This window comes from Centruroides sculpturatus, unplaced genomic scaffold (assembly GCF_000671375.1).
Source record: "Centruroides sculpturatus isolate CEXI.00-Female unplaced genomic scaffold, Cexi_2.0 scaffold540, whole genome shotgun sequence".
Classification (NCBI taxonomy): domain Eukaryota; kingdom Metazoa; phylum Arthropoda; class Arachnida; order Scorpiones; family Buthidae; genus Centruroides; species Centruroides sculpturatus.
Genome location: NW_019384831.1, coordinates 118,847 through 144,791, shown reverse-complemented (window position 1 = coordinate 144,791; position 25,945 = coordinate 118,847). Strand labels below are relative to the sequence as shown.

At 33.6% G+C, this 25,945-nt stretch overlaps 5 protein-coding genes across 7 annotated transcripts in view; 4 read left to right on the top strand and 1 right to left on the bottom strand.

The window, feature by feature from the left end:
• The window catches only part of LOC111630125, a 45,499-nt gene extending 35,538 nt beyond the window's left edge, over positions 1-9,961 (top strand). The window contains exon 5 of the mRNA XM_023374152.1: positions 9,788-9,961. Within this exon, the coding sequence (XP_023229920.1) occupies positions 9,788-9,961 (174 nt within the window). The remainder of the gene's footprint in view (positions 1-9,787) is intronic.
• A 1,761-nt stretch (positions 9,962-11,722) lies between these two features.
• On the top strand, positions 11,723-13,542 carry LOC111630115 (nose resistant to fluoxetine protein 6-like). Of its 2 annotated transcripts, none has more exons than XM_023374137.1 (3): positions 11,723-11,903; positions 12,012-12,154; positions 13,233-13,542. In XM_023374137.1, the coding sequence occupies exons 1-3, from the start codon at positions 11,759-11,761 to the stop codon at positions 13,428-13,430; spliced, it is 486 nt and encodes a 161-aa protein (XP_023229905.1). In that variant the 5' UTR covers positions 11,723-11,758; the 3' UTR covers positions 13,431-13,542. The 2 variants fall into 2 exon arrangements, with proteins under 2 accessions (XP_023229905.1, XP_023229906.1); XM_023374138.1 differs by lacking the exon at positions 13,233-13,542 and adding an exon at positions 12,741-13,122.
• A 1,976-nt stretch (positions 13,543-15,518) lies between these two features.
• Positions 15,519-16,988, bottom strand: LOC111630133 (nidogen-2-like). 2 transcript variants are annotated; one of them, XM_023374161.1, is made up of 5 exons: positions 16,752-16,988; positions 16,548-16,587; positions 16,256-16,471; positions 16,044-16,178; positions 15,519-15,936 (listed from the first exon to the last, which is right to left on the bottom strand). In XM_023374161.1, exons 1-5 carry the CDS (start codon positions 16,773-16,775, stop codon positions 15,734-15,736), a joined length of 618 nt encoding a protein of 205 aa, XP_023229929.1. In that variant the 5' UTR covers positions 16,776-16,988; the 3' UTR covers positions 15,519-15,733. The 2 variants fall into 2 exon arrangements, with proteins under 2 accessions (XP_023229929.1, XP_023229930.1); XM_023374162.1 differs by having other exon boundaries at positions 15,796-15,953; positions 16,752-16,867.
• A 2,002-nt stretch (positions 16,989-18,990) lies between these two features.
• LOC111630124 (U24-ctenitoxin-Pn1a-like) lies at positions 18,991-19,867 on the top strand. Its single transcript, XM_023374150.1, has 4 exons — positions 18,991-19,169; positions 19,334-19,373; positions 19,450-19,665; positions 19,743-19,867. Exons 1-4 carry the CDS (start codon positions 19,146-19,148, stop codon positions 19,865-19,867), a joined length of 405 nt encoding a protein of 134 aa, XP_023229918.1. The 5' UTR covers positions 18,991-19,145.
• Positions 19,868-20,220: 353 nt separating this feature from the next.
• On the top strand, positions 20,221-21,079 carry LOC111630131. Its single transcript, XM_023374158.1, has 4 exons — positions 20,221-20,321; positions 20,486-20,525; positions 20,602-20,817; positions 20,895-21,079. The coding sequence occupies exons 1-4, from the start codon at positions 20,298-20,300 to the stop codon at positions 21,035-21,037; spliced, it is 423 nt and encodes a 140-aa protein (XP_023229926.1). The 5' UTR covers positions 20,221-20,297; the 3' UTR covers positions 21,038-21,079.
• Positions 21,080-25,945: the final 4,866 nt, after the last annotated feature.

The window sequence follows — 25,945 nt, the reverse complement described above, 5'->3', positions numbered from 1 at the left end:
TTTTACATATTCGTGCAGAGGCATAGCCTCTAAAGAAAGGTTGTCTCTGCAATGGAAATAGTTGTTCCTGGTGATTAGACATGGCAAGTAAACTTGGACTCGTATCCAGATCAATTTTATGTTTTATTAAAATGTAATTCTGCCAGCCCATTTCTACAAACAAATATTATATTTTTAATTGTGTTGGGATTGTCACCTGTGGACATTTTAAACTGTTTTACATATTCGTGCAGAGGCATAGCCTCTAAAGAAAGGTTGTCTCTGCAATGGAAATAGTTGTTCCTGGTGATTAGACATGGCAAGTAAACTTGGACTCGTATCCAGATCAATTTTATGTTTTATTAAAATAAAATTAAAATTTATAAATGTTTCAAAGCACCTTTACAAAAATGGTTCTAACATTTGCAAAAGCGCGATCGCTATTGACACAAGAAAATGTATTTTTTCGTGAATGCCTGCTGAGTGAGATAAACATGCTGCTGATAGAATAGTAACTGAAAAACATTGTCTGTTTTATTATTGTTTTAGCCGGCTTTTGATTATGCAGCAAGGTATTGAAATTTTTCCTTACAAATTTTTGGTGTAGATGGACTACTATGACTGATTGTAATACAGTAGGACGTCATTTAACGCTGATTCAATATAACGCGGTCCGCTCGATGCTTAAAGAAAGCTCAAAATTTACACTGGTTCAAACTATTGCGGCATTTCAATGATTCGTGTATAGAATACGATTATTCCAGAACACGAACCAATTAGCCTAACGTTAATCGTAGCACCATACTTTCCTTAAATCTATGTTTTTGTAGTGCAATTAAAAATATATATATATATAACATTGTTGATGCCATCGGCAACATCGACTTCTCTTGACAAGTATTAACTGATAAATACGTGAACGGACCATGCAAAAATTTGTAGCTGGAGGTATCCAAAAATTCTGAATGAAAATTGCTTATCGTTGCCGAAATTGTTAAAGAATTACTTCAGGTATCTGGAGAGAGAGTTATTAACGACAACTTTAAATACTGGCAGAACAAAGAATTCGTGTACAACTGGAGAATAGTGATTTTGAAAACGAAGTGCCCAAATATTTTTTTACAGATTTCCTTAGTGAAAGAAAGTTTGATAATCATAACCGAAATTGTTGATCAAACTGTCGTGAATGATCTGGATTTTGAAAGGAGGAAAAAAGCAAGACGATGCGTTTTGCATGTCATTTTCCGCTACCGGTGTTTGCTTAAAGAAAGAAAAAGCAACAAATGACACTAGAGGACTATATCCCAAAAAATATACTTCACATTACTGTATGCATATGTTTATATTATTTAACATATATTATTATGCAAATGATTATAAAAATTATTAAAAACAAAAGTAAAATGTGTTTATTTTTATTGTATTTTCTACTTACTTTGTGTTGAAATCATCTCGTTTAAGACGCTCTTTTATTTAGCGCTTTGTCTTCTAGAAACGTATCCTTTCCGTTAAGTGGTGTCTTACTGTATTAATGAATTTTCTCTGAATGCTAATCCAATGCCTAGCAAAGGATGCCGCAAATGATAGATTCAAAGCAAGTTGTGAGTAGATTCAAGAGGCAAGTGAAATACTTTAAACACAATTACTTGCCTGTTTTTATGGGATAAAAGCTCATCTTTAAGCCAGAGTTATATTGAATGTTTTGTTTCAAAAGCGCGATTGCTATTCAGACTACAAAATGTATTTTTTTTGTAAATGCATGCTGCATCAGATAAACATGCTACTACTAGAATAGCAACTAAAAAAACATTGTTCTCATAATCATTCTTTTAGCGACCTTCTGATTCTACAGGTTAGGTATGAATCGTTACCTATATGATATAGAAATATACAATGATTACCAATTTTCTTTTGTTAAACTGCTCTGAGGCAACGTAAACAGAAGTTCGGTAAACTTGCCATTTACTCGTGCATTATTTACCAATAGCCTTAGAATCGTGTGCAGTGCATTATTCAAGGAGATATTCTTACTGTAATAACATCAGTAAAGTGAAACCAAATTATCATACATAATCAATGATTGCTAAGTTGAATGTTCAGTGTCCATTCTTGTAACTCTTATGAACATTAATCCGTTTTCTGTATCAGTAGAAGGAGGTAACAATACATACGTTAATAAAATGTATGCAATGTCTGTTAAAATCTTTCACACCAGGGAAATACAATAAAAAAGGAATTCTTTCACACGTGCTTGAATAAATGTCACTCAGCACAAACTTTATTAAAAAAAACTGTAAAATGCATTAATAATCTATAATCTGAACTGCAATAATTGCGATTCTGTTTGCGCGCACGATGCCTATTGCAAAATAAGAGTTAGAAATAGCCGGAAAACAATAATTTAACTATACAATGCACAAGTGCCTGTACCGTTAAAAGGCTGTTTACATCATATTGTCTAGAATTCAGCAAAGAGAGCGCAGATAGATTTTCAAAATGAAACTGAATTTTGTTGTACTTGATATTTTAACAGATATATTTTTGGTCTAAATGTTCCTATGGTGGAAAGCATATGCTCAACGACTTTTTTGTATTTGTTCTGGGACAGTTTAAACAAATCATCAAGCGTAAGTGTGAAGTCGTTGACTTTAGAAATAACTGTAATCAGAGTTTTAGAGATGTATGAAGAATTGAAGTAAAATATATGTCCAGCACTGAAATAGCATCTGGTTTTAAGAGTCTAGAGAAAGCACTTAAAAATACAGTTTTTATTACGTATAATATACCAGAGTTTGTAGTTTCAGTAAAAGAGTACGTTTTGAAGAAAATTTTGAAACTTTTTTACAGTATACGCTTTCTTCTGCTGAGGCTGTTGTAAAAAAGAATACATTTTTAAGTTTTGAAAAGAATATAGTTACTCTCAGATCGAAATTTTAGGTGACAGGTATCAAGAAATGCTAAAATTTACTTTACAGTGTACGATGAGTTTTATGACTATAAGAATTGTATATTTAGTTGTAAAATAGAGTATAGTGAAGACTGTCAAATGGATAGAGGATCAAATGCTTTTTCTGAGAAGAAAATTGTCAATGCTTCGCAAGTGTTTTCACTGCTTACAAAACTTGCATAACTGGTCCTTGTCATGCCAAAATACAATGCTAATGCGAGTTAGTGTTTTTAAATCCTTGAAAACAAAACTAATTCAGAGCAAGATTGGACAATTTTAAAACTCCGTCATCCTTAATGGCTGTTGAACTAAAAGAGTTTAGTAACAAAAATGTTATCAGCTTGAGGCTGCTTAAACATCTCTGATTAAAAAAATGTACGAAAAACTATCGTGTAATTTATAACATTTTATTAAACTATGTATGCAAGTTATGAGATGAATTGCATTTCTTTTGTAATGTAGTATAGTAAGATTCTGCATTTTAGTGTGATGACACTCTGCCTGTAATTGTTAAAGTTTATATCTAGTCTTTCCACAAATATTGCTGCTGCTTTTCAGTTGCTTGCAGCATGAAAAGTGCCATACTGAGAACTTCTGATACAAACTTTTTGACAAACATGTTTATTGTTTATAATTAAGTTTACCACAACATACTCGGTTCTATTTGAATGCTAAATTGCTCTCCAGAGATCAATGAATGAAATTTCGGTCACTGAATGCTTATGAAAATATTTCCTATTTATTGTTAGTAATCACTTATTCTTTAAAGTTTTGTAATAATGACTTTTACTCTACCTATGAAATTATTAATTTTAATAATAAAAAATTCAGTTTTCGTTCTTCTTTTAAGTTTAAAATATGAAAATTTATTGATTTTTATTCTCAACACCCATTAGTTTATTCTCAAGACCCTAAAGACAAGCATCTTGAATTAGAAAACACATACAGATAATTGCAAAAGCCTTTCTCAATATGTATTATTTGGAAGGCTTTCGCAATTAAAAATTTTAAAAATAAAAATTTTCACTGTTGTGTAAATCGTCATAAGTATTTACCTGTCGCAATATTTCACATCTCAGATGTATTACTTTAAATTTTTCCCATCACATAAAATGAACAGGAAATTAGTATATCTGTTACCGGTAAAGCTCGAAAGTCGTTAATGTGCACATTACCTAGGTAATCTGCAGATTAACTAGGGTGATCCGTTAAAGTTGCTAAAATTGTTCTATTTCTCAAATTACCTAGGTAATGTGCAGATTATCTACGTAATCTGCAAATTATCTACTAGGCACTCGGTAAAGTGAAAATAAGATCTTTGCTGAAACAACAGCAACTTTACTGTACTCTTAAATTAACATAATGTTCTTTATTTAATTTTCGATATCTAAAGAATCAAGTTAATACAATCAAACAATCGACAAATTAGTTGATAGAATCAATCATCAACCAATTAAAAAACATACAAAAAATCAAACGATTTAAAATATTAATACAATTAGGGAAATTATTATATAGATAACCACCTATGGAATTTCGGGACTTTGAGTATCTATCTGAACTGAGGGGACCGAGACGACTTCAACGATACCCTACTTTTGGACCGGAGACGAAAAATAATAAAGTTATCATACTTTTTCTGGTGATCGCATGATATAATTGTGCAGTTAATGTTACCTATGGTGAGTAAAATGGCGGCTCGTCTCTGATTCCAGCAAACAGAAGAAAGGAAACAGTGGGGACGCACGTTCTAACCTAACCTAACCTATTCTAATAAATTACCATAATTATTACCAACCAAATTATTAGAATAGGTTAGGTTAGGTTTGAACGTGCGTCCCCACTGTTTCCTTTCTTCTCTTTGCTGGAATCAGAGACGAGCCGCCATTTTACTCACCATAGGTAACATTATCCAATTGTGCTTACTTACTAGTGCAGTCTAAAGATTGGTGATACTTTGAATTTCATAGCAATTGGTTTCTGTGACAAGCACACCTATTTGTGGTACATTTATTTGTGGCAAAGATCTTATTTTCACTTTACCGAGTGCCTAATAGGAAATGTGCGGATTACCTAGATACTCTGCACATTATCTAGATAATTTGAGAAATGGAACAATTTTCACAACTTTAACGGATCACCCCAGTTAATCTGCAGATTAGCTAGGTAATGTACACATTAACGACTTTCGAGCTTTAACGGTAACATATCGATATTTACACTCACTGCCAAAAGTTAAGCACAGAGCAGAAAATGTTTATGTCTGGAAAGCAATCAGCATTTGAGAGGCTGCAATTCACTGCAGAGGTAGGTGGAAGTATGCAAATATGTTACGTTACTATCAATCATGGTTATGTGTCCTGAAATATGCAAAACTGGCAGTCGTATAAGAAGCCAGCCTTCTGAAGTGTGAGAGGAGTTGCATGTAAGTGCCGAGAAAATTGTGGAGAACTGTCGTATAATTACTGTGCGTGATTGACATGTTTCTATGGCTTCCAGAAGACGAATGACAGACAGTGAGCGCTGGCAGTGTGTGGGACGCCTTGAAGCAGGCCAATCAATCACAAATGTTGCTCCTTTTCTTTGGTGTTCATCATTTCGTCATTTCACAGTTATGGAAACAATTCGAAACAAGCCAAACAGTTGTCCAAAGACCTGTGGCCGGTTCCCCAAGGGTTATGACCCCTGCAGAAGATTGCTATATTGCTGTTGTAGCCAAGCAGAATTGAAAAGCAACTCTACACGTGTGACATCGATGGTTGCAGCAGCCATTGGTAAAACGATATATGCTACTACTGTGCGCCGAAGTCTATACATGAACGGACTGTACGCCCGAGTACCACGAGTTTGTGTTACACTATCCGTCCAATCCAGAGGCACACGATTAAAGTGGTGTGGGCAACATGTGAATTGGACTGTTTCTGATTGGGGCAACATTACATTCACGGATGAGTTGCAATTTTCCCTGGAGCCAGATGACAAGCATGTAGGAGTATGGAGAAAAAAAGGCACACACAATCATCCCCAGAACATCATCGAGCATCACGCATTCTGAGGTGAAAGCATTATGGTGTGAGCAGGCATTTCGTTGGGATATCACACCGACCTGCACATTTATCGAGGGGGTTCTGTGATGGCTGTTCAGTATCGGAATGAAGTCCTCAAACCCATTGTGAAATTGTATGCTGCAGCAGTTGGTCCTGCTTTCGTTTTAATGAATGATAACGCACGACCCCATAGAGCTGCCCTCGTCGACGACTACCTTGACTGAGGGAATCACGCATATGGATTGGCCAGCATACTCGCCAGACCTCAATCCCATTGAGAATCTTTGGGATGCCCTTGGCGGTGCTGTGTGTGCACGTTTTCCACCCCCTGCCACTCTCAGAGTTGCAAACTGCTATACAGGAGGAATGGCACTTATTTCACTCTGGAGTGGTTGATCACCTCATGGAAAGCATGGTTACATGCTGTAAACTTTGTGTAAGGATGAGGTGTGACCATTTACCCTATTAATGTCGGTTTTGTTTGTTTGTTTTGAATTTAAACATTGTTTTGTTAATGATTCCAATATGATTTCATCTTATACTTTATGAGAATTCAATATTGTTTTCATCTTTCTATGTAATTCTTTGTGTTGTTTCATGCATAAACATATTTGCTACTTTCCGGCCTCATTTTGTGTCAATCACAGTTTTATTTGTCAATTTTTTCGCAGTTTACTGCTCCGTGCTTAACTTTTGGCAGTGAGTGTANAAAATTCAATATTGTTTTCATCTTTCTATGTAATTCTTTGTGTTGTTTCATGCATAAACATATTTGCTACTTTCCGGCCTCATTTTGTGTCAATCACAGTTTTATTTGTCAATTTTTTCGCAGTTTACTGCTCCGTGCTTAACTTTTGGCAGTGAGTGTAAATAGACTATAAACAATATTCATTTCGATCAACTAGAAACAGCAAATATAAACTATTTAAGATAAATATAAGTCTATTAATGAATAAAAACACCAACACGGTAAATAAAATACATAAATACTGTATTATAAAATGGAAATGGTATTAATTTGTTGCAAACCGTCGACTTTCAAATATTAAACATGTCTGCCTGATCTGCCAAAAGTGTAACGCTTTCATGCTTAACGTTAAATGTGTGGTTCAAATCATTAGTGTGAAATTCGTAGTTTATATAATTTCATAAAGGAATTTAATCTTTTAAATTTATAATAAATTCCTTTAACCAAAGAAATTTGATCATACAGAAACGAAATGTAAAGCATATGAGAAATTTATAACACTTTCTATTTAACTATAAACATTCTCATGATCAATCCGTGTATAGTTTACAATTATCGGCGAAATTCGTCATATTTTTGTCATTCTAACACCAACTTTAACCCCGCACTTTCTAAAACAATTAGTCACTTGACGAATTTTTTCACCACAAAATGTATAAAAGCCATCCTTCTTCCCCTCTCGGCGGAGTCGCCAATCGAACGAACAATGACGAAGTCGGACATCGAAGTCTTCCCCATCACAGACCTACTGCACCTTGTGCCACACCTCGCACTGCCTTTCAGAAATTAAAGCCGGAGTACTCATCCGATATTATCCCAGAGGTATGAAATATTATTGTGAACTCTCTCTCTCATCCGTGAAGTTGAAGGAGTTTGGTGTAAATTTTTATTTAGTTAGCGAGCTAAATAAATTCTTGTTTTGTTTTTAAATGGTGTTTTTACTCGACGTAGCCAACGTCTTTTCGTCGACCTCTCCGACTCTCCTCTACTCGTGTAACGCGTAACTGTACGAAACGCCATCTCTGACAAGAAAGTGGGTCACCGACCTGTGGCCGGAAGGAGAGGACTTCCCGACCTCTCCGGCGGCTCACAATAGTAAATGTTACAACATTTCTCTTAATTTCAGTTCCTTTTACACGCTCTTCAGATGCTATTGTCAAAAAGTAAAAATTATATTGTCTTAAAGAAAGTGTTTCTGTTTATTTTTAACTTTTCTTCTTACTTAACAGAAACGTACAATTTAATTATAACGGATGTGAAATTTTATTCGTCATTGCGTATATTAAATTGTATGGTTTTTGATGAAATAATCCCACTTTGTTTAAATAAACTCAAACCGAAATGTATTGGGTAAAAATCATATCAAGCATATAATGCTTTATGAGTTTATGAAAGGCTATAACTTCAGAAAAATAGTGAAAAAATTATGCGTTGTGTGTATGTGGATGATGCTCTTGAACTTCGGACATGTCAAATTTGGTTCGAAAAGTTTTATATACAAATTTTGATCTAATGGTTACAGAACAAGGCTACAAAAAGCTGTCAAGGAAGAAAATGTATATTACAGTCGACCCACTATAACACTGTTGATAATTTCGTTTTATATGAATTCCATGTTGTACGAGTCACATAGATTTTAAAAATACGTTAGCCGATCACAGCTCAGCACACGTATTTGTAAAATCTAAGTGACTCGTATAATATCGAATTCATATAAAACGGAATTATCAACAGTGTTATAGTGGGTGGACTGTACTAAACACGTCAAAAATAAAGCGAGAAGAACTGACAACATGATTTACTAGTGTACTGATATGGCTAAGCAATGGCGAATCTAGTTTTGAGCGATATATTTCTTGTAAACGAAAACCACAAACAAGCGAAAAGCGAAAAATTTTACTAGTTAGAAGGAAATACCAAAAAAATATTTATACTTATCGCAGCTAGTTTCTTCCAACTAAATAATGCGTAATACTGTGCCATTGTACGAGTAAAGGTAGTTTCTTACATTTTTACTCTAGTGAAAAAAAAATTTTTTTAAATATCTTTAAAACTGTACATATAGGCCTACATAAATTTATAAACATTGCATTTAGTAAAAGTATTTTGTTTTTACTTCTGTAAAATGCAATAATTCGCTTTATTCTTTAACGAGTTCAACGTTAATATGTGGCATCATTATCTTTACGTTTCTTTCTCCTTGTTCGGTGTTGTCGGTGTTGTTGTACTGCACTTACCAAAAGTAGACAAGTAATCATCTTTTTTCGCCACATAATCTCGCTTGCTGGCAAATCACTCGACAAATTAGCTAGCCGCGTTTGCATAGTCTCACAATTAACCCGACAGAAGAGAGAAAAACTAATTCAGTGCACAACAGATTGCGTTTACATTTCCAGCGAACTTATTTTACTGCACGGTTTGAAATTGGAGTAGAATTTATCTCAAGTTCAGCATACGAATTCTGAAGAGTTTGAAATTACAGACGTTCGAAATATGAAATATCTCTGTACTATATTTATATACTGTGTGCATAAATTACTTTATAAAGGTAAACCTTTTTTATACTGTATATGTAAGACATTTTTTATATAAACACATATGGAAGCAAGAGATCACACAAGATTTTGTATCAATAATTTAATTACAACGACTATTAATATCAATTTAATATTGCAGTACGTTTTTTTCTTTTACTACATCTATCCAAGACCTAGAAACAGAATATTTAAATAATAATTAGAGATATCGTTGATTTGCGCGGAAAATTAATTTTTTCAGCCTATCGCGCTTTAATCAAAATACCGTATCTACGTTAAGTAAGGTTAGCTGATAAAGCTGAATAAATTATTAATTTTACTGCGTATATAAAGAGATTTGCCGCAATTAATTTCACTCCTTAATGAAATTGTGAGGGATACCTGTACTAAAAACTCTTAACCTGTAAATTGCCTTTCTCTCTAATCCCTGTATATTTATGTATCCCTGTAAATAAGCCTTAAATTTCTCAAATTTTAATGTAATATTAATATTTGATAGTATAAAACATAGTTTTAATTGATATTACAGAAAACACTTCTGGTATTTTGGATTGGAAGTATTGTATTGATAATGCTGGCAATATTTGGATTGCACGATTATAAAAGAGAAACGTTACCAAACGACACTATAGTGTATTTACATCATACGTTATCTCCATTTGCTTTTACTGTGGCTACCGCATGNCCCACTTTGTTTAAATAAACTCAAACCGAAATGTATTGGGTAAAAATCATATCAAGCATATAATGCTTTATGAGTTTATGAAAGGCTATAACTTCAGAAAAATAGTGAAAAAATTATGCGTTGTGTGTATGTGGATGATGCTCTTGAACTTCGGACATGTCAAATTTGGTTCGAAAAGTTTTATATACAAATTTTGATCTAATGGTTACAGAACAAGGCTACAAAAAGCTGTCAAGGAAGAAAATGTATATTACAGTCGACCCACTATAACACTGTTGATAATTTCGTTTTATATGAATTCCATGTTGTACGAGTCACATAGATTTTAAAAATACGTTAGCCGATCACAGCTCAGCACACGTATTTGTAAAATCTAAGTGACTCGTATAATATCGAATTCATATAAAACGGAATTATCAACAGTGTTATAGTGGGTGGACTGTACTAAACACGTCAAAAATAAAGCGAGAAGAACTGACAACATGATTTACTAGTGTACTGATATGGCTAAGCAATGGCGAATCTAGTTTTGAGCGATATATTTCTTGTAAACGAAAACCACAAACAAGCGAAAAGCGAAAAATTTTACTAGTTAGAAGGAAATTCTGCCTATCGCAAATACCAAAAAAATATTTTTACTTATCGCAGCTAGTTTCTTCCAACTAAATAATGCGTAATACTGTGCCATTGTACGAGTAAAGGTAGTTTCTTACATTTTTACTCTAGTGAAAAAAAAATTTTTTTAAATATCTTTAAAACTGTACATATAGGCCTACATAAATTTATAAACATTGCATTTAGTAAAAGTATTTTGTTTTTACTTCTGTAAAATGCAATAATTCGCTTTATTCTTTAACGAGTTCAACGTTAATATGTGGCATCATTATCTTTACGTTTCTTTCTCCTTGTTCGGTGTTGTCGGTGTTGTTGTACTGCACTTACCAAAAGTAGACAAGTAATCATCTTTTTTCGCCACATAATCTCGCTTGCTGGCAAATCACTCGACAAATTAGCTAGCCGCGTTTGCATAGTCTCACAATTAACCCGACAGAAGAGAGAAAAACTAATTCAGTGCACAACAGATTGCGTTTACATTTCCAGCGAACTTATTTTACTGCACGGTTTGAAATTGGAGTAGAATTTATCTCAAGTTCAGCATACGAATTCTGAAGAGTTTGAAATTACAGACGTTCGAAATATGAAATATCTCTGTACTATATTTATATACTGTGTGCATAAATTACTTTATAAAGGTAAACCTTTTTTATACTGTCTATGTAAGACATTTTTTATATAAACACATATGGAAGCAAGAGATCACACAAGATTTTGTATCAATAATTTAATTACAACGACTATTAATATCAATTTAATATTGCAGTATGTTTTTTTTTCTTTTACTACATCTATCCAAGACCTAGAAACAGAATATTTAAATAATAATTAGAGATATCGTTGATTTGCGCGGAAAATTAATTTTTTCAGCCTATCGCGCTTTAATCAAAATACCGTATCTACGTTAAGTAAGGTTAGCTGGTAAAGCTGAATAAATTATTAATTTTACTGCATATATAAAGAGATTTGCCGCAATTAATTTCACTCCTTAATGAAATTGTGAGGGATACCTGTACTAAAAACTCTTAACCTGTAAATTGCCTTTCTCTCTAATCCCTGTATATTTATGTATCCCTGTAAATAAGCCTTAAATTTCTCAAATTTTAATGTAATATTAATATTTGATAGTATAAAACATAGTTTTAATTGATATTACAGAAAACACTTCTGGTATTTTGGATTGGAAGTATTGTATTGATAATGCTGGCAATATTTGGATTGCACGATTATAAAAGAGAAACGTTACCAAACGACACTATAGTGTATTTACATCATACGTTATCTCCATTTGCTTTTACTGTGGCTACCGCATGGATTTCTGTTGCATGCATTACGGGATATGGTGGTAAGTAAATAAGTTTTTAAGCAATTACACGTAAATAAAGTCATTGTATAAAAATTTTATTCGTAGATTTATTTTTTAATTCATATTGAGAGCATATTATTATTACAGGTATCTGTAATCGAATTTTTTCATTGCGAATATTTTGTGTGTTGGATAAATTAATTATTTGGATCTACATGCTTCATCCACTAGTTTTAATGTATATTTATGGTCATTTACGGAAAGGTCTTTACGCATCAGCAATAACGATGGTAAGATTAGTTTAATAAGAATAAAAATTCAGCAAATGGTTGCTTAACTTTCTCGGCAACATATAAGTAAGCATGTGATATCAGCTCATGATATTTTATCACTAAAACATTTTACAATTTTTAGTATTATAAAATAGCAGAAAACAATTTTGGAGATACGAAAGGGTTTTATAAATAAATTGTAAATGCTAGTAACGAGTAAAATCGTTATAATGTTCGATGCTACTTAGGATATGACACACAACTTGCCTTTATTTTCCTACCCTTCTGTACTTTAACAACCAGAATTGAATACCTTGTATCCCCTAATAATAAACGTTTATAAAAAATTAAAATTATATTGACAGCAGGCACAAGAGTTATTACGCTTCAAATAAGGTGATGAAAATCGTGCTCATTCCACATACACACACAGTAACGTCCAAACGTACAGAAAATCCCCGAATAACTTTTATTTTTCGATGTTTCATGATCAGAAACGTGGTTTATCGTAAAGAAAAGTTAATGGTGACCCGCAGACAATGCTTCTATTCATATTGATTAAGAAATAATTTCAAAAACTAAATTTTTTTTACTTACTGTACAGGACTGATTATCCCAGAGATCCTTTTTCCTGTATAAGTCTATATTCTATTCAACAAAAATTGATAAGTAAAGAAAAAAACGAATTTCCGAAATTTTAGATAGTGGGAAATTGAAATTAAGAAGGTGAGAAAATATTCCTTTAATATATTGTCACGAATGAGTATGATTTATTAATTAAGTTACGTGACCCGGAAATCATACATGTTAAATAAATACCCTTTACTTAAAGTAAGCTAGAAATCAAGCACTTATGTCCTTAGATGTTAAGAGGAATATGGAAGACTTTCTGATCATTTTATGAAACCTGATAAAAATTTATAACATAAAGATAAGTCTAAAATTAAATGTAATTTTTTGTATTTTATACGGAAGCGTTATAACAAGGTAAGCGATTTAAACATTTCAATTATAACATGTATTTAAAAACAATAGATATTTTAATTTAATAAATAAAAGTTTTTTTATACATTAATGCAAGCTTTTTCTTTGTTAGTGGATGCTTTTCCTAATGGTGATGTGCTTAACTTTGATAGTGTCGTTACTCATGCATTTATTTGTGGAAACGCCTTTATATTATTTTATTGATAAAATAATTAATTTTTTCTGCAAGAAACAAATAGTGGAGAGAAAGGAAGATTGCAGAATTAGTAATTTCCATGAAAATCAAAGCAGTCTCAACAATGAAGTCTAATATCAATTATGTTTAGGCCTATATGATTAAAATATCTGAAAACATTATGTTTCCCAAATATAATTAAATTGATTTGTAAAAATATTGGCTAAATGTATCCCGTTAATCAATATATTCAAAGGTATTAAATAGTACAGTTATAATTGTATTCAATAGGAATAAAATTAAAGTGATTTTCAATAATATTTGTAGTATGTTGTAAAGTTAAAATTTGAAGAAAAATCTCTTGATAATCCGTACTAACTATTTTGTATTTGCATGTTGAATAAATGGCGGATACATTTAACATCGAGGGTTACCAGCAAGGGAATATAAACAAATTAAACAATTTAAAATATTTATAGAATGTTTAGTAACACTAAATAATTATTTTTAATTAGCGTGGTGTCTCCTAACGTACGATAGGACTACCTCATACGTTTGTCGAGGGCACTATTGACTTATGTAAATTCGAAAGCAGCTCGGAAAATTAATGTTTAGAAAATTTACAAACGTATTATGCTGTTGATGGTAAAAGATGCCGTGAAAGAACAAACCTGCCTTAAGATAAGCTATTGTGAAGGCAAATATACGTAATTTCTATAGGCACTTGCTAAAAAATTGAATAATTAAATAATTTATGGATTAAAATCGTCTGTTTCTTTACAATATTATTCGTAAATGCTTAAATATTCATTATTTTAATAAAATAGATCATAATTTTAACTCCTAAAAAAAAAAAAAAATAAAGAAGTTTAAACCGACATTCTAATCGCCATGCTAGAAGTAGCCAACGACATTATCGACCGTATAGAATTGCCAGATGGCGGCGCTCGACCGGTCCGCCGTTCACGTTCTGGGCTGAATACGACGGACGCAACCTCTGTATTATTTATTTTTAACTTTCGTAACAATGATAATGGGTCACAATCATTTTACTTTTTATTAAACCTATCGCGGACCTCTGGCCGTTTTCCACGCACCCCCTAAATAATTTTAATTTGCCACGGACTCCATCAGCGTTTCTAACGACCCTGAAAGGTCCGTAGGAACCACTATGTGAAACATTGCTTTAAACAAAGGAGTAAAACTGAAAAACACACATCATTTATTTACTAATTATACAACGTGTAATGAACACACTAAACTACTACCATTTATCATATTAGCAAGCATAGTTTTTATTATTTACAATAAGTTTTAAAGCAATAACAATTGAATATTTCAGTGTTTTAATGGTGTATTTAACATTAACAGCTGTATTTTCACTATCTGTAAATACTACTAATGCCATGTAGAAATGTAAAAATATCAATGCTGTTTTATTAAAAACACACCACGTTCGTAAATGTTTTAATTGCAATTTTACAAAGTGAATCATTTAAACTCATATTTTTTGTTTGGCTATATGCTATTTAAATGGAGAATTCTCTTTTCTACGTTTTCATGTATTTCTGTTTGGATACTTATACTTGTATATCTTCGTGAATTATTAAACATTATATGAAACAACTCTTTCACCTGTAAAAGCTGATTACATTAATTTTTGATCATATTACTGATTTTGTCGAATAGTTAATTTTAATACTAGTGATATAACTATCAGTCCTTCTAAATATTATAGAGGAGAAAGTGGTATTATCGAACCCCAATTACATTTTAGTGAATTGTAAACAAGGTATCATAACTATACCCACATTTTTTGTGCGAAAAGTACTGATAACTATTAAACTAAATGTTCCTAATTGGATATTTCGCTAGTGTTACTATAAGTATGGTTTTTGAAAGCTTTTGTACAAAAAGTCAGAAAGCAGGCTTAGAGAAAAGCCGGAGGTAATATGGAACCTTACTGTATACAGTAGAACCCCTCTAATCCGTTACCTTTGGGACTGGGGGTATGGTCGGAACGCAAAAAAGGTAGGATTATCAGAAAAAAGTAAAATAACAATCTTCACCTTTGTCCAGTCTTTGTGCACCGCTAATTTTTCATTTAATGAAAGAGTAACGTGTTTACGTTTCACTCCCGACATGTTGAAAACACACACAAAACTGTACACGCACACACAATGTAAAACATATACTGTAACGAATACAGAAAAACGCCACGGACGGTGAGTCACCGACGAGTCGGGACAAGTTTCTCGACTACGACCACGGTCGGATTAACCGGAGCGACGGACTAGCCGAAAGCGGACCACAGGGGTTCTACTGTATTTTGAAAAAATGGTTTAATGTAGCCAAAAACAAATAGGAAAGTGCAAAAAATTGAAGTAAATAATTACAAAATTGTTCACTCCAATGTATTTCATCGCAAAAATGCATTTTTAATAGAAAAATATGACTTCCATCAATAATATATATTCCAGCAGCTCTTTTTCGATATTCGCAGGAAGAATTGACTTTCTACCTAATGTCTTTTTACAAATTGCTCCAGACGAATGTCTGCTTGCAAAGAGAGAGTTCGGAGAAGTCGAGTTCCCTATTATTGTAAAAGCACCAATGGGTTCCGTACTTCGCGCATCGCCATCTGGAATTAACTTATGTCTGTCAAGACCAAATTTTAAAAAACGTGAACATCACACAGATTAATAGACAGTACATCGAAGTTTTATACAAACAAACGAAGTTAATTACAATTAATTTCTGAATCAATTGGGTATAACTCGGACGTCTTTTCTCCTGTATTCCTATCCACGCACCATTTGTTAGCGCCTTCCTTTTGCACCACAGAGAAATAGCCTTTGTCATCGCATTCGGGCACACGCTCACCTGTCGATAATCGAAACGCATTAAATATCTACACCAAGAATTATAATCTATTCTGGTAATAGGAAAGTGTGATTTACCTGCTTCTTCAGAAGCAACTTTCTTCACGGGACAAACACAGGTTTCGATTTGTTTTGAAGGACCCATCAGAGTACCACCGTCCTTGTCGAAACACCATTTCCAGTGAGGGGCGCCAACGGTTTGTTGCAGCGGTAGATAATCACCGTTTTCGTCGCATTGGTGAATTATGGGCGAATTTCCATTTTTCAATTGATTCTGTCGAGAACTGGTGCAGCCTAAAATATTAATTAACACAGTTATTTAATCAATATTCTGATGGAAGTATAAATATACTGCGAACAAATGACTTACTCGAATATCCTAATGATACAGCGATCGTCGCAGATAATACCTGAGAATAAAATTTAAAATATAAATTTACTAAATCGCAAGATATTGATTGAAATTCATATTGAATAAGTACAGAAATTTCGCCAAAGATTCACCATCCGAAATTAAACGAATTATTCCTTCGATACTTTGTCTTAAACTAAAGAAAGTAAATTGTCAACTCACCACAATTACAAAAAGACTTTCCATTCTGGACGAATATTTTACTTAATGAAGAAGTTGATGAGAAGATTAGAAATTCACTTGTAGAGGAATCTTGTGTACAAATGGCTTGTCTTTTGGATTCTTTTCAGGGTATATATAAGGACTCCTTATCTGTTAAATGTTGTTTTGAACGGAGTGGAAATGACCTCCAGCCTCTTCCGAATTTGTTTTTCTTCGTATTTTTCGACATTTCTCTAAATTTCGTGTTTATTTCTACAGACCACACGTGAATTTTTCCGAAAATCGACATTGTTCTTTTCTCCGAATGGAATTAAATTCGGTGATAGGAAAATAGATAATAATCAGTTACGTGTACTTTTTACGTCATTCTGTATGTTATGTCTACTTAAAACGTTTATACACGTCATTCCAATAGAAACAGAGAGAGATGTTTCAGATAAGGTACTGTACTTTGATATCTTAAAAATATATAAATATCTGTTTAATTCATTGATTTACCTGTAGATTTTTGAAATTGAATACACGTTTGAATAAATACGCTGAGTTGTAGAAAGCAGTTCAAAGGTGGCTTTTGTAAATTTTCTTGAAATAATGACGAATATCGATAATTCGGCTCTTACCTTACCGGGTGGTGCCTGGATTATCGATAAAACCTAATTAACGTTCATAAGTGACATTGTTATACGTTTTCTACCGAGGCGTGCAGCTCAATGTTTCTCATTTGTTAATGCACTCTTATTGGAATGTAATTTGAAAAAGTTGTAGATTTATAAATTTCCATTGTCGTAAGTCCTTCCGTCAGTCATTAGCGAGGTTGCTGCCGAAGTTTTCATCTGTAAAACGTGAACGTCGAACGTCGAGCGCCGCATACAAGATAGCGGCGCTCGACGTTCGACGTTCACGTTTTACAGATGAAAACTTCGGCAGCAACCTCGCTAATGACTGACGGAAGGACTTACGACAATGGAAATTTATAAATCTACAACTTTTTCAAATTACATTCCAATAAGAGTGCATTAACAAATGAGAAACATTGAGCTGCACGCCTCGGTAGAAAACGTATAACAATGTCACTTATGAACGTTAATTAGGTTTTATCGATAATCCAGGCACCACCCGGTAAGGTAAGAGCCGAATTATCGATATTCGTCATTATTTCAAGAAAATTTACAAAAGCCACCTTTGAACTGCTTTCTACAACTCAGCGTATTTATTCAAACGTGTATTCAATTTCAAAAATCTACAGGTAAATCAATGAATTAAACAGATATTTATATATTTTTAAGATATCAAAGTACAGTACCTTATCTGAAACATCTCTCTCTGTTTCTATTGGAATGACGTGTATAAACGTTTTAAGTAGACATAACATACAGAATGACGTAAAAAGTACACGTAACTGATTATTATCTATTTTCCTATCACCGAATTTAATTCCATTCGGAGAAAAGAACAATGTCGATTTTCGGAAAAATTCACGTGTGGTCTGTAGAAATAAACACGAAATTTAGAGAAATGTCGAAAAATACGAAGAAAAACAAATTCGGAAGAGGCTGGAGGTCATTTCCACTCCGTTCAAAACAACATTTAACAGATAAGGAGTCCTTATATATACCCTGAAAAGAATCCAAAAGACAAGCCATTTGTACACAAGATTCCTCTACAAGTGAATTTCNACAAAAATTTTTTAAAATAATAATCGTCGCTATTGTATCGTTAAAAATTAGAAAATTAAGCCTTGTTTAAATACTGGCTCCTTTTCATGGTCGATCCAGTGTTGCCAGCTAAAACACGTAAAAATAATATTAAAGTTGCCAAGACATAGCCAAATATTGTAGCGCCACATCACTAGCGGACATTTAAAATTTGCCGACTGGGAGGGTCGGTTAACCGAGGTGACGGTTAATCGGAGGTCGGATAATCGAGGCTCTACTGTATTTGTATATTTTAACATAGCGAAGTAACTTATCTCCACCATCTCTGTTTTTAATAGAATGACGTGCATAAAAGTTATAAAATAGTCATAACACCCTAAGTGACGTAATGATCAGTTAAGTGTTCTTTTTATCTGTTTTCATCTCTCCTCCTATCGCCGAATTTAATTCGATTCGGAGAAAAAACAATGTCAAATTTCGAAAAAATTCACGTGTCGTCTGTAGAATTAAACACGAAATGTAGAGAAATGTCGAAAAATACGAAGAAAAATAAAATCGGAAGAGGTTGGAGGTCATTTCGACTCCGTTCAAAACAACATTTGGCAGATAAGGAATATTTATATATACTCTGAAAGTGAAGAAAATCCAAAAGACGAGCCATATTCTACACAAGATACTTCTACAAGTGAATTTCTAATCTTCACATCAACTTCTTCATCAAGTAAAATATTCGTCGAGAATGAAAAGTCTTTTTGTAATTGTGGTAAGTTGACAATTTACATTCTTTAGTTTAATACAAAATATCGAAGGGTTGATTCGTTTAATTTAGGATGGTGAATCTTTGGAGAAATTTCAGTACTGATTTAATTCGAATTTCACTCAATATCTAGCGATTTAGTAAATTTATATTTTTAATTTTATTCTCAGGTATTATCTGCGACGATCGCTGTATCATTAGGATATTCAAGTAGGTCATTTCTTCATAGTTTATTTATACTTCCATTAGAATATTGATTAAATAGCTATGTTAATTAATATTTTAGGCTGCACCAGTTCTCGACAGAATCAATTGAAGAAAGAAAATCCATACATAATTCACCAATGCGACGAGAACGGCGATTATCTACCCCTGCAGCAAACCGTGGTCGCTCCTCACTGGAAATGGTGTTTCGACAAGGACGGAGGAGTTCTGATAGGTCCTTCAAAACAAATCGAAACCTGTGTTTGTCACGTGAAGAAAGTTGCTTCTGAAGAAGCAGGTAAATTAAACTTTCGTATTACCAGAATAGATTATAATTCATGGTATTAGTATTTAATGCGTTTCGATTGTCGACAGGTGAGCGTGTGCCCGAATGCGATGACAAAGGTTATTTCTCTGTGGTGCAGAAGGAAGGCGCTAACAAATGGTGCGTGGATAGGAATACAGGAGAAAAGACGTCCGANTTTAACATAGCGAAGTAACTTATCTCCACCATCTCTGTTTTTAATAGAATGACGTGCATAAAAGTTATAAAATAGTCATAACACCCTAAGTGACGTAATGATCAGTTAAGTGTTCTTTTTATCTGTTTTCATCTCTCCTCCTATCGCCGAATTTAATTCGATTCGGAGAAAAAACAATGTCAAATTTCGAAAAAATTCACGTGTCGTCTGTAGAATTAAACACGAAATGTAGAGAAATGTCGAAAAATACGAAGAAAAATAAAATCGGAAGAGGTTGGAGGTCATTTCGACTCCGTTCAAAACAACATTTGGCAGATAAGGAATATTTATATATACTCTGAAAGTGAAGAAAATCCAAAAGAGGAGCCATATTCTACACAAGATACTTCTACAAGTGAATTTCTAATCTTCACATCAACTTCTTCATCAAGTAAAATATTCGTCGAGAATGAAAAGTCTTTTTGTAATTGTGGTAAGTTGACAATTTACATTCTTTAGTTTAATACAAAATATCGAAGGGTTGATTCGTTTAATTTCGGATGGTGAATCTTTGGAGAAATTTCAGTACTGATTTAATTCGAATTTCACTCAATATCTAGCGATTTAGTAAATTTATATTTTTAATTTTATTCTCAGGTATTATCTGCGACGATCGCTGTATCATTAGGATATTCAAGTAGGTCATTTCTTCATAGTTTATTTATACTTCCATTAGAATATTGATTAAATAGCTATGTTAATTAATATTTTAGGCTGCACCAGTTCTCGACAGAATCAATTGAAGAAAGAAAATCCATACATAATTCACCAATGCGACGAGAACGGCGATTATCTACCCCTGCAGCAAACCGTGGTCGCTCCTCACTGGAAATGGTGTTTCGACAAGGACGGAGGAGTTCTGATAGGTCCTTCAAAACAAATCGAAACCTGTGTTTGTCCCGTGAAGAAAGTTGCTTCTGAAGAAGCAGGTAAATTAAACTTTCGTATTACCAGAATAGATTATAATTCATGGTATTAGTATTTAATGCGTTTCGATTGTCGACAGGTGAGCGTGTGCCCGAATGCGATGACAAAGGTTATTTCTCTGTGGTGCAGAAGGAAGGCGCTAACAAATGGTGCGTGGATAGGAATACAGGAGAAAAGACGTCCGACTTATACCCAATTGACTCAAATATTAATTGTAATTAACTTCATTTGTTTGAAACTGCCCTGTACATTAAATAAAGTTTTAACTTTATAAATTGTCTTTTTGAAATTTCAAATAATAGTTACGAAGTATTAACCTTCACAGATCTATGAAAATTTCCCTGGCAATATTTGTTGACACAATCTGTTTTATTTTATTAGTTAAAAATATAAAAAATTTGTGTTATTATAATATGACAAAATGCTTAATTTTTGAGGGTAGGGATGGGTTTAATAAAAAAAATTGTAAATGCTAATAACGAGTAAGCTCGTCGTTGAGAGTGACCCTGTTGCAGATGCACATGATCTCCCTTATCTCTACATCGTTCGACTTCGTGCTATAAAATTTTGCTGATTAATTTCCTAATAAACAACCCTTACTGAAAAATTTCAGAAAATTTCGACCAGAAAAAAAAAACAGGTGTTATTAAACTTTGTGCCCCTTGTTAATGAATGTTAGTGAGTGTTTACTCACTAACATTCATATATATAGAAATTACCCTCGAATATTTTTTGCTTTCATGACTGTGACCGGGGAGGTCTGCATCTCTTCGATGCCTTGTCAGGATTGACACTACCGCATCTCGGTTGACACGGAAGTCGCGGCGCTTCTGAAATAGGTCACGCGAGCAATCGCGTAACGGAACGATCGGGTTCGGTATGGAGTGAGAGACAGAGCACCGGAAGTGACTCGCGCAGAGTCCTCGTTAACGAAACAACGTTTATTTGTAAAAGACAAGAAATTCGTGATCGTACAGGGCATCAATAGGGATAGCTAGGCCTAAAGTCGCATTTTCGACAGAGAAAGAGAGTTTACAGGAAATGCGCGTGGCGATAAATACTTTGGGATAATGGTGATGTTCGGCAACAGTCTGGCACTATTTGTTGAGAGGTTCTCTGGTACGCTCTGGATCGTATAGTCAAGTATCTTGGTCTTCTGAGGAGAGTTCGTCTTCATAAAAAAGGCGTATCCGTAGATGAGGAAATATACGTTTAACTGAGTATCCACAAGAACTAGGTGCACAAGAACTAAGTCTATCCATTGGAACTGAAATAGGCACTAGATAGGGGATGATATTCCTTTGAGTGACTGGCGACACGACTGCGTAACTTTTTTGTTCTGTTCTATATTGAATTGATGAAATTGAATATTAGGTCGGGAGGTGATGAGAAAGCGTCGTTCCTTGATCTGAGAACCTAACAGATGTTTTGTTCCAAGGTGTAAAAGTTGACAGTTATTTGACGAGCTACGATATGATGTTATGAGATAATAATGTAAACATACTGAAAGCCAGGATTCGGATCCTCACACGAGTTGAAAAATTTAAGAATCTTAGGTCAGTTTTAGACCGATTGCTATAATTTTCCTCTTTTATTTTCCCGGCAGTTATATTTAACAATCTATAAATTATATACATAAACTTTCATCTATATGTTCAACCAATACTCGCAATGACGTATTTAATAGCATACAGTACTGTGAGATAGCCGGGGACGTAATCAGAGGTACGCCACTTACGGGCACGCGATCGTGAGATCGGTTCTCTTACCTTTTATAGGAGGGCGATAATCGCTAGTAGATCTGAACTGTGAAGTCCAGATGCTCGTCAGGGCTGACACCAGTTTGTCAATTAAATTCCGCGGACAAACACGCGTGTTATTACTTTATAGATCTGATTCAGAGACAATTTAAAAGACATATCTTATATAAAACAAACAAGAATAAGTTTAATGATTCTATATATAGTAAAACTATTACAAATATCAATGAAAGAGGAATATAAATACGACAATTAAGATACACGATATAGGCAAGGACTTATACTATACCCGCTTCGCGATCGAGAGAGAGAGCTCACAAAGTCGTTATAAAACATACAACCTGTTCTAGTTGTCGTTCGTCTTCTTCTCTGTAGACAAGGGACACTTTGGAGATAAAGTTCATTTACTTCTTATCATGGGAGATCAATATGTGCACAAAATCAAAGTATAATTTCTATGTACAGACTCTGGACTTATTCTATGTGACTCGACTAAGGGCGTTGGTCATCGGGAGGAAAATGTGTGGAGTTTGGACACTTTCAGATCTGTCGCTGAACTCCTCGAATTCGGACAAATTTCCCCTATATGTCACGATCGGCGACCAATCATCATGCAAAGATTCCTCCGTGAGAACGGATGGAAAGGGGGATATGTGAGGGGTAAACATTTCCCATCAAAGCGAGAGTTTTCGCAGATAAGAGGAAAACAGAGGATTCACTAACTTCTGTGAAAGGAAGTAACATCTGTTATCTATTTTTCCCACTCTAAAACGTCATTTTTCTCCCCCAAACGAAATAATATTTTATAACAAAATATTAACGTTATTAATAAAATTACTGATTTAGACCCAGGGGCCTTTCAGGTCTCACAGTACTTAATTAGTCCAAAACCTCAAAAATCTGTACTATGTCTTAATGTAAAGTCGCGATCTCCCTTAGTTTAAGAGAACTTTCAAAATAACAAACACCTTATTCGGATAAATTACTGTATATTTGCAGTTGAAAGTAACTTTAGGTGTTCTAAGATAAAGCTAGTATTTCACAATGAATGTACGGATATTTACAAAGATTCAAAACTTAATTTACAGAGTCGATATACTTATACGAAAGAAACCCAAACAATGAAGTTACAATTGAAAGGGTTGATATACATTTTACATCGGCTGAATTTTNATCTCCATATCAACATCTGAGAAGAAAGAAAAGAAGAGATATTAGGTCGGGAGGTGATGAGAAAGTGTCGTTCCTTGATCTGAGAACCTAACAGATGTTTTGCTCCCAGGTGTAAAAGTTAACAGTTATTTGACTAGATTGTAGCTACGATGCGATGTTATGAGTTAATAATGTAAACATACTGAAAGCCAGGATTCGGATCCTCACACGAGTTGAAAAATTTAAGAATATTAGGTCATTTTTAGACCGATTGCTATAATATTCCTCTTTTATTTTCCCGGCAGTTATATTTAACAATCTATAAATTATATACATAATCTTTCATCTATATGTTCAACCACTACTTGCATAACATATTTAATAGCATACAGTACTTAATTAGTCCAAAACCTCAAAAATCTGTACTGTGTCATAATGTAAAGTCGCGATCTGCCTTAGGTTAAGAGAACTTTCAAAATAACCACACCTTATTCGTTGCCTACGGAGTTTATTAAAAAACAAACGTTTTCGATCTACTCCATAGATCATCTTCAGTTTGAAACCGACGAATATGGAATAACCATTGTATGTTATTTATTTTTACACCTTGCATTTTTTACGCTTTCTTTATTATCCACAGAGAATATGATCGTATATTAGATTCATCATATAATGCAGGAGCATCTGATAAGATGGAGAGGTTTCTGGAAGTATACAAAATCCTTCGTGGTACTAAACTCAAATCAATGTAAAATACAGTAAAGCGTGGAAAATTCGGATAACTTGTGCCGGATACATCTGTATTTTAAAACTATATGTGAATTACTAATTTGGATAAATTACTGTATATTTGCAGTTGAAAGTAAGTTTAGGTGTTCTAAGATAAAGCCAGTATAGTCGATTTCCTATAACACTGTTGATTATTCCGTATTATATGAATTCCATGTTGTACGAGTGACTTAGATTATACAAATACGTGAGCCGTTCACAGCCCGGCACACGTATTTGTAAAATCTAAATGACTCGTACAACATGGAATTCATAAAAAAGGAATAATCATCAGTGTTATAGGGGGGTCGACTGTATTTCACAATGAATGTACGGATATTTACAAAGATTCAAAAGTTAATTTACAGAGTCGATATACTTATACGAAAGAAACCCAAACAATGAAGTTACAATTGAAAGGGTTGATATACATTTTACATCGGCTGAATTTTCGACGCTTTACTGTATTATTTTGCCAAGAATCATTTTAAACTCGTTAACCTATTTTCAGTTCTAATTAAAGTAGCGTGTAATGGATTGCGTTCTTAAAGACAATTTATAAAGTTAAAAGTTTATTTAATGTAAAGAGTAATTTCAAAAATACAAATGAAATTAATCACACTTAATTCTTGAATCAATTGGGTATAACTCGGACGTCATTTCTCCTGTATTCTTATCCACGCACCATTTGCTAGCGAATTCCTTTTGCTCCACAGAGAAATAACCTTTGTTATCGCATTCGGGCACAGGCTCACCTGTCGACAATCGAAACGTATTTACACCATGAATTATATTCTATTCTGGTAATCGGAAAGTGTAATTTACCTGCTTCTTCAGACGCAATCTTCTTTAAGGGACAAACACAGGTTTCGATTTGTCTTGATGGACCCATCAGAACTTCTCCGTTTTTGTCGAAACACCATTTCCAGTGAGGGGGATCAACATATTGTTGTAGCGGTAGATAATCGCCGTTTTCGTCGCATTGGTGAATTATGGGCGAATTTCCGTTTTTCAATTGATTCTGTCGAGAACTTGTGCAGCCTAAAATATTAATTAACACAGTTATTTAATCAACATTCTGCTGTAAGTATAAATATACTGCGAAGAAATGGCTTACTTTCATATCCTAATGATACAGCGATTGTCGCATATAATACCTGAGAATAAAATTACAAATATAAATTTACCAAATCGCAAGATATTGATTGAAATTCGAATTGAATAAGTACTGAAATTTCTCCAAAGATTCACCATCCAAAATTTAACGACTTATTCCTTCGATGTTTTGTCTTAAAATAAAGAAAGTAAATTGTCAACTCACCACAATTACAAAAAGACAATTCATTCTCGACGAATATTTTATTTGATGAAGAAGTTGATGAGAAGATTAGAAATTCACTTGTAGAGGAATCTTGTGTACAAATGGCTCGTCTTTTGGATTCTTTTCAGG